This window comes from Diabrotica virgifera, chromosome 9 (genome assembly GCF_917563875.1).
Source record: "Diabrotica virgifera virgifera chromosome 9, PGI_DIABVI_V3a".
Classification (NCBI taxonomy): domain Eukaryota; kingdom Metazoa; phylum Arthropoda; class Insecta; order Coleoptera; family Chrysomelidae; genus Diabrotica; species Diabrotica virgifera.
The window spans coordinates 117114650-117124112 of record NC_065451.1 but is presented as its reverse complement, the minus strand read 5'-3'; the positions used below and the strand labels follow the sequence as shown (position 1 = coordinate 117124112).

At 32.8% G+C, this 9463-nt stretch overlaps 1 protein-coding gene across 1 annotated transcript; it reads right to left on the bottom strand.

Annotated features, from left to right (window-relative positions):
* Window positions 1-742: 742 nt before the first annotated feature.
* Window positions 743-6148, bottom strand: LOC126891240 (uncharacterized). Its single transcript, XM_050660421.1, has 5 exons — window positions 6084-6148; window positions 3420-3491; window positions 3216-3320; window positions 2867-3092; window positions 743-1012 (listed from the first exon to the last, which is right to left on the bottom strand). The coding sequence occupies exons 1-5, from the start codon at window positions 6146-6148 to the stop codon at window positions 743-745; spliced, it is 738 nt and encodes a 245-aa protein (XP_050516378.1).
* Window positions 6149-9463: the final 3315 nt, after the last annotated feature.

Genomic DNA, 9463 nt, shown 5'->3' with positions numbered 1-9463 from the left:
TTCAAAGGTAAATGTTTTTGTTATATTTTTATACGCTAGTAAATAGGATTTTGTTTATTTTTTCAAGCACTGTCATTCACGTTACCTGTAATTGTACAATTCCTTCGGCGGCCGGAATTTGTGTAAATAACGAAATATGATTCTGTCCGACCTTGCTGACAATCAATCAGTGTTGATGAAGGTCAGGGAAATAAGTAGGTGAATGTTATATTATGATATCATGTTACGCTAATATAAAATTGAAAATTCTTTGCTACGATGTTCTAGTAAAATTATAAAATGAACTACAAATGAAATATGTACTATGTATACGGTTTTCTTTATCAAATTTTTAATTAATATAAATATGTACTAAATATTTTTAGAGATACATTACGCTAATATAAAATTGAAATTCTTTGCTACGATGTTCTAGTAAAATTATAAAATTAATTTTATAATGTAATATGTATACGGTTTTCTTTATCAAATTTTCAATTAATATAAATATGTACTAAATATTTTTAGAGATAAGTAACGTTTGTTATTATTATATAAAAATTTTCTGTATAATTTAAATAGTTTAGGTTTAAATATAAATTTCGATATACTATACGTGAAAGTTGGAGAAATATTAACTTATTCAAAAACTTACGGTTTTTTTTCTTTTCTCCTGGACGTTGAGGCTCTCCTGATTCTGGTTCGGCTTGCGGCTCTCGTTCGGCTCAGCGGCTCTGGTTCGGCTCTTGGCTCTGGTTCGGCTCTAGTTCGGCTCTTGGCTCTGGTTCGGCTCTGCGGCTCTGGTTCGGCTCTTGGCTCTGGTTCGGCTCTGCGGCTCTGGTTCGGCTCTTGGCTCTGGTACGGCTCTGCAGCTCTGGTTCGGCTCTTGGCTCTGGTTCGGCTCTTGTCTCTGGTACGGCTCTGCGGCTCTTGTCACTGGTTCGGCTCTTGGCTTTGGTTTGGTGGATCCTCTGCTTGTTTCTCCTGTTCTCCCTAGTGATCTCTCTCTGCTACTTCGTGTTGTTGGTGTGGACTGTATATAGGTATCTTGAATCTTTTTAGTTCCTCGAAGTTTTCTTTTTCTCGATAAGGCCCATGTATAAATGCCTCAGTGGAGGCTGTTCTTCAGAGAGAATGGAAACACCAAATAGTAATGCGAGAATTTATTAATGAGACCTACACTAAGGGTGGTTACCCCGGGAGAACTTTGAGTACTGACTTATGACTTATTCGCGTTTCAGTTGAAGACTGTTTTTCTAGCTGAGATATTGTAGTTTTATAGAAGCTTAATTTGGGCCATCGTTGACACGATGCCCGCGTGATTTGTATATCTAATTAAGGTAAATAGTTTTACTTTCGTCAGCACTTTGTATCATTTCCAAATTATATTGTTGAGTTGATACTTGACCAATTTCTATCTAAACTAATAATCCACATGTGTGAATATAATAACAAATAAATTCGTGCTATCTACTGGGCGATATTATTATATTGTTCAATATCGGATATTAATTCTGAATATTTGGTATTGGACATAGCGCTACAAAATATTGGCGCTCATCAAATAACTCTACTGGATTTTCTAAGAATAGGAACAACTAACTCTTCATTTAAGCATGTCTTGAGTTTCCGTCGTTATACCTACATTGCTCCTAAAAATCTAGAAAAATTCCTGTCTGCAGTAATTAATTATGAACAAATAAATTACCGAATTCCGAGGTCATCTAGCCTCTCAGTGCACAAATAATACACAAATATCTATTGAAAATTCACCGTCTGCTTCTCAACCAAATTGTATCCAATATTGTCACCCCAATGTAACAGACATTCAAACAATTATCCATTCTTCACAAACTCTACTACAATCCACAATCGAAAGAAACAACCAATATTTCTTCCTTACATTCAAATCACACACAAACACCTATCCAGCCAGATTACATTGAAATTATTAATCTCAGTCAAAATCAACCTCCGTCATCCTCTGACACTCAATCGTCCAAACAAGCGGTATCAGAGATAACGACTCCTCCGGCAACAGTAAACCAGAACCTATTTAACGAACCTCTGAGTAAATCTAAGAAACCAAAAACTGTACCTGAAGATAATAAGAATTTAGCAGAAGATCTTATGAACTGCACTAGTTCTTTCTTTCAAGATAATTCTGATAACGCATACTTAACACAGGAAGAATTAATTGATTTCTTCGAGAATTCACATGGTTCTGCCGGTCCTCTCAGCATTGCGAAAACGTATACAGAAGATATCGAGGGACTAGTCAATTTTTTAACTTAAATCCATCCAGCACTATCCCAAGCATCTTAAAAGTCGGATTACAAGTCGCTGTACTAGATTAAAAACTAAAATTAGAAAACAGTATGTTAACAACATCCCTACTGATCAGAGCAGTGACATCTGTGCTGACACTTAATAGAACAACAACCATGACAAATGGCAAATAAATTAGAATAATTAAAATTCTACATTGAACCATCAAACAAAATGTGTTGCCGTCGAAAAGTCCTACTTAGGAAGAGACCAAGTAATCTAATTTTGGCTGCGACTTAGACATACGAAGATCACCAATAATTTTATAAAAGAAGAAACCTCTTCTGATGTGTTATGTGGGTGATAGTGAACTAACAGTGTTTAAGTGAAAATAATTCATCTGAGACTTTTAATTGTGTACGTGCCATAGGACTGATTAAGCAAATTTAATATTAACTTTGTAATTTGATGTAAATACAGTTCAATGCTAATAACCCTCTGTGGTTGAAGCAAATTGTAAATAAATAAAAAAAATTACAAAAATAAAAGTCTATAATATCTAATTTAATTTACTTCTTTAATTCGTTTATTGAATACCTGTATGAGAAAGAAAACTTACCAATAACACAGGTTCAGCATTTTCTGAAACAAAGAGTTTTTCTTTTAATGTCTTCACCAATGAGTTTAATGTCGTTGCTCGTCTTTTCCATCTTTTATTCGATTTTACTAGGGTGTTAATATGTTTATTTTTTCTTGCCAAATTTACCTTCACTGCTTGCGTATATCTTTTTCTCTTTATTGGTGATTTTAAATCTGACAGGGAAAAATCTCTCACATAGTGCTTCCTGAATTAAAATATTTAATGAAAAAAATTGCTTATTCAAAGAAAAAATTTCAATTCTACAAAATAATAATGCAAACTAAAAATAGAATGCTTCTTTTCCTATTTTTTTTTATCTGCAACATGCCCTTCAATATTTTCTCGTCCTAATAATGCCTCAGTTTCTGAGACAGACAAAGTTAAACCACTGCTAGCTGTTTGGGTTGATGAGCTGCCGAATGATGATATTTGCCTGAACAAATATTTAATACATGTAAATGTATTAATAATGTAAATTTGAATTTGAATCAACTGTTTACTCTCATGCAGTTGGTTTAGACTTATTACATACCTTTCAGTAAGACATTTTCTAGAACTAGTAGGAGCTTCAGTTCCTACTACACCTTCAACATCTTTAGAAGACCTGTAAAGAGAAAACAATACAAATGAAACAATATACAGAAAATCTCTATGAATATAAAGTACAAATGTAAAAATTTAATAAATACAGGACTAACCCTGGTAGAGCCAATGGTTTCGCATTTTCTTTAAGGCGAACAAAGTTCGAGTCCATAATAATATCATTTGAATTAAAATTATTGAAACAAACTCGTGAACATCTGGAAACCCTATCGCTATTTAATTTTAAAATTGATATCTAAATTTGCCTTTTTTTCTTCACCAAGAGGAACTCTATGAAAAAATTAAATATTAATTTTACTTTATCAACATAAAAAACTAGTTAGAAAAATTATTTTAAGTAAATGATTTTAATTACAGAAAACAAAAAAAAATATTTGAAAGGGTCTAACTGCAAAAATTCTCATCACATTTTGACCAAAATTGAGATATACTCATTTTGTTATTCTCCACATTGGATTACATTAAATTGAATCGGTCATTTGTATCACTTTCTGTCGAATTTGTATTTAATACACATATAGACACGTCTATTCGATATAAAAACAGGTCAACTTTCAATATTATTACGGTAAGCACAGCATACACCACAAACCTGTTCAGTTTGAAAACGAGTCATCTCCTAGAGATACCCATTCTACAACATGATCTGTTCATTTTGAAAACGGGTCATCTCTTTAAAAAAAAATTCCAGTTTCTATTTTAAAATTAAAAAAAACATTTTTAAAATATTCATCAACTTGTATTTTATCCATAATATCCATATTATAATGACTATTTTTTTTAATGCTTTTCAATTTTGAAAATTGTCATCTCCTTTTAAAAAAAATGAGGTGCCTAGGTCTTTTACAATTAAAAAAAAACCTTTTATTTTATTTTCCTATTTATTTTCCTATTTTTAATAGTCTTAAAGATAAAAAGTTTTTTACCTTTCCTGTAAAATTTAAAAAAGTAGAGGTGACCCCTTTTCAAAATGACTGATTGAACTCTAAAAGTACCACAATACACTTGCCATCCAATACAAAATTAATGTTTAAAAATACGGTAATCTGTAAAACTCACATGCTCCACGTTTCAATTTACTTCAAAATTCACATTTTCCATTCAACCAGCAGGAGGCTGCTAACTGATTGCCCAGCTGCTATCATTGTATTGGTTTGATTTTGTAACGAGGTTCAACCTGTTAGTGTCAGTGGTAATAATTAGGACATGTCTATTATCCCGTGAACGTATTTTATGAAGTTAATTTGTTGAAGTGTTTAATATTTTTTCACTATTGAGGAGATTGATGGACTCGACATTAAACAGCTTGAACACTATTACGACTATAAAGATAAATATAGAACGGATGTTTTGCTGAAGATGGGGAAGGAATGTGAAGTCATGAAAACCATACAAACGAGAAAGCTGGAATATCTAGGCCACATAATGAGAGGAGAAAAGTACTCCCTGCTAATATTCAAAGGAAAAAACTCTGGAAAGAGAAATGTGGGACGTAGGAGGATTTCCTGGTTGCAAAATTTAAGGGAGTGGTAAGGGTGCAGTTCAATACAATTGTTCAGAGCTGCAGCCAACAAATTTAAGATTGCTATTGTTGAAAAATACAAAACTATCGAGTAAATTACATTAAAAAACTATTAATATTTTTAATATCTCAAACCTTTGGGGAACCAGTGATACAAATGCAAATTTTTCACAAATTGAGTTATCATCAATACGATATTAATACACGTCTTTGTCTGGGGACATGCTTTGTCTTCGCGCATGCGAGCGCCAAAAAATTTATTCCTTTGAAATGTGGTGCTGGAGAAGAATGCTGCGCATACCTTGAACCGCTCATAGGAGAAACGTTTCAATTCTAAACCAACTCAATATTAAAAAAGGCTGTCCACAATATGTCTGCAACGAATTCTGCAATTATTTGGTCACGTGGTTCGCAGAGGTGACGACAGTTTGGAGAGATTAATCGTTTCTGGAAACGTTCCGGGGAGAAGATCAAGAGGACGATCACCAACTAGATGGTCTGACCAAATAAAGCATTCAGCTGGAAACTCATTCTGCGAAGCTCTTAGAGCAGCTGAAGATAGAGACCAATGGAGAAACATTGTTAGGAATATTGGAAGAAATCACGATCCTCAGTAATGGGGAATCGACAAGAGAGAGAGAGTTGTCTGGGGACTTGGGTCCCCAGACAATTTAACTTATTAGGTCCTTTATTTAACTGAAATATTAGATTTATTTTTTATTAATATGAAACCAAATAAACTTTATTAAGAAATACATAAAACTTTATTGATTTATAAAACCAAATAAACAATAAATGCAAATAAACCAAACACTACAAAATGTGCTAATGTGTTTGTTACTTAAAATTATAAAAGTCAAAATTCATAGTAAACAAGATATCAGAGACATGTCATGTTGTTTATCCTTGTTTAACTTATTGTGGTTACTATGGACAACAGGCTTAATTTTGTGATACTACATGACGGTTCTTCATTGTGTTGGAACAAACCTAGTATAAAAAGTGTGTATGGCGTGTGTAATTATGACGTATGGCACAGAAGATATAATTTTGAAACTATACGCAGCTTACAACGAACCCGATGTCATAACATCGGAATCCCCATAAAGATCGGAAGTTTGCGCTGGATGGGCCATGTTGAACAGATGTTGGAGACTGAAACACCCAAACACATAATGAGGCAGACACCAGTAGGGAGAGGGTCAAAGGGAAGACCCAAACTCGGATACATGGAACAAGTGGAACAAGATCTGAAAACACTTGAGATTACCAATTGGAAGAACAAAGCAAGGAACAGAACAGAATGGCGGAAAATCCTAGAACAAGCCAGGACCTAAAAAGGGTTTTCAAGTTATTGATGATGATGAGTATTAAAAGTAACTCGTGAATAATTTCATGCATGGGAAAAGGTAGAGGGGAAGAACTATATCATTGTATCGGTTTGATTTTGTAATGAGGTTCAACTTGTGAGTTTAATTCATTTACTCCTCTTGTTTTATAATTACTTAAAAAGATATGATTCATTTCATTATATTTTTTATCAATTAAGGTGTATTATACCCAGTGATATGGAAGAGAGATGATATTGTTCGTCCGCTATAACTTTTCCCATGCGTCACGATTCATTTTCAAACAAATTAAGTCAAACCTTAAAGTCAAACGTACGCCGATGTGTGAAGTATATAGTATACAGTATACAAAATGCATTTACACATCGACGTTGGTTTCACTTTATGTTTTGACTTAATTTGTTTGAAAATGCATCGTGACTCATGGGAAAAGTTATAGAGGACGAACAATCACTCTCTTCCAATCACTGATTATACCTAATGGATCTGAGTACTAGTGTCGAAAGCCATTTGTGGCAAAATTTAGTAAGCTAAAATCATGCAAACATTTAACATAAAACATTTAATATACAGTCGACTCTCGATAACTCGAATTTCAAGGGAACGGCTGTTTTCTTCGAGTTACGTATAGTTCGACTTAAGAATAGTTCGAGTTATAGAGGTAATATTTCACTAAATTCGACTTACAGAGGTAATTCGACTTACAGAGGTAAACAAAATAAAATTCGAGTTATAGAGGTACAAATAAACGATGTTTTTTATTCCCTACATCCTTTACAAAACTAATGTATGTACTGTAACTACTTGTACTTACTGTCACACTGCAATGTATGCCTACAATTCATACGTACATACAATTCAAATTTGAAAATAATCCGTAATCTTCTTCTGCCTAAGGCTTTTTTCAGAATTTAAGTCTATAATGTTCTCAATAACAACAACAGCAGAGAACACGTTATCTGGTACGTCACTTGATTGTTCTAAGTAGCTACGTAAAGTGTTGACTGCGGCCTTGGCTTCCTTGGTTGTGATGTCCGGTGGCTGCTCCATGCCGGCTAGGTCTATGACCTAACACAGGTTCGCTGTAACACAGCACAGCTTCGAGTTAGCGAGGGTTGATCTGAAAATTTCGAGTTATAGAGGTAATGTATTTAAAGACTTCGACTTATCTACTGAACTTCGAGTTATAGAGGTAATTTTTCTATCACTTCGAGTTATTAAGGTAAAATTCGGGTGCAAAATTAATTCGAGTTACGCATGGTTTTTTTTTCGACTTAGGCAGGTTTTCTCAAGGGAACGGAAAAAAATTCGAGTTATCAAAGAATTCGACTTATTGAGGTTCGAGTTATCGAGAGTCGGCTGTAACAAAATCAGGGCACAAAATCCTTATTCAGGGATAATTTAATTACAGAAATAAGTTGGTGACTGCAAAGAATATTACAAAGCGAGGAAAACGACTGATCCAACTTGAACCCCAACAAATTGTCAAGGGGAAAAGTGTAAAACAAGAAAAGAAGGATAACGTTTAAACATTATTAAGTACGCATTATGGCCAGTACTGAAGATCTTTAGATACACTACAGTTTTTGAAGCAAGTGATTGATAATGAATCTGCAGTAAAACATCAAGTTGAAGGAACAGAAGAATATTAGTTTTTATGCCAACCCAAACTATATTATAACAATTATACATACTGCTATTAAAATTTTTCTTTCTAAACACTTACTAGATACTATGAGCAAAAATAATTTTAGACAGTAGGTACCTACGAAGTATCTAATTTGTGTTGAATGGGCATAATAAAATAATAGTATAACTATCTATTATTACGAATTTTAATTGAAGTATCCCTTATTTTAATCTTCCTTTCTTTTATATTCTTATATATAGATATTCTTTTATATCCTTATATAATATTTCATTCCAAAAATCCATTCCGGATAAAGCAAAACTCACATCCAAACTTATAAAAAATATATATTTTATTTATAGTGACTTGCTTTAGCAAGATTCTTAAGAGACCAAAATCAAACGATTGATCACGATGTGACAAATTAATTAACAAAATATCCTTACAAAAACGAAAAATGCGAGTTTTGCAGTTAGACCCATCATTAAATAAATAAACTAAATGCCTTCGCCTTCACTGACTATCAACATCTAACTTACAACTACAATATAGATTTCAAAAATAACTTACCTGATAAAATATATTTTTCAGTTTTCGAATTTCTGCGACCACAAACAAGACAAATATTAGGCATTTTCACTCTAGACTCCCAAAAATTTAAAATATAATTTGATTTTCACAATGAAAAACACAAGACAAACAACGATCAAATACGCACATACAAACAAAACAATATTTGATCGTGTCGTGTTCGTAAAAATGTCTCCCACTTCGTATCAAAAATCGTCGTAGTCATAGAACAATGACGGTTGTGTAATTCAATGACTTTACAGTATAATCGTTTGAAGTTGTTGGATGGGATTTCACGTCATATTTGTAAAGGTTAATCCGATCAGCTTTAAATTTAGGAATGTTGTAATGATTATAGACCTTTTTACTATAATATACAGAATATATTCCTAATATACATATTTTACGTAAAAAGTCACAAGCATCGTTGTTCTGTGGATGCTACGGTGTCGTTTATTGTACGGGTCATTTTTCTGTAATACTTGACGTAAAGTAGCTTCCGTCTATGTTTTACAAAATATTTATGAAACTTTACTGACGGATTTCAAATTGATGACTAAGAAACAAACAGAATTTTAGAAAATATTGTATTAAGAAGGAACACAACAAAGTTTTAAACAACAAAATAACACAATTCTTAATCAAACTTAAATCATACATAGTATTTTAATTTCTCAACACCTTATAATACTAAACCGAAATTCTTCGAAAAATACATTAGAGATCAATGTTTTTAGTCAAAAGATTTGTACACTTATTTGAAAAGTAAAAAATATTAACACCTAATAATTATTCAGAGTCATGATCGGTATCATTATTTAAAGATGTAGAACCGTGCGGCAAACTGTTAAAATAATTGTGATACTTGGAAGGTATTATCCCCTTATCGCATAAATCAATTA

Coding starts and splice junctions, on each gene's coding strand:
- LOC126891240 (XM_050660421.1), bottom strand. CDS start 6,148: ATGGCCCATCCAGCGCAAACTTCCGATCTTTATGGGGATTCCGATGTT. Junction 3,321..3,419: donor AGAAAATGTCTTACTGAAAG/GTATGTAATAAG, acceptor ATATTTGTTCAG/GCAAATATCATCATTCGGCA. Junction 3,093..3,215: donor GGACGAGAAAATATTGAAGG/GCATGTTGCAGA, acceptor ATTTTAATTCAG/GAAGCACTATGTGAGAGATT.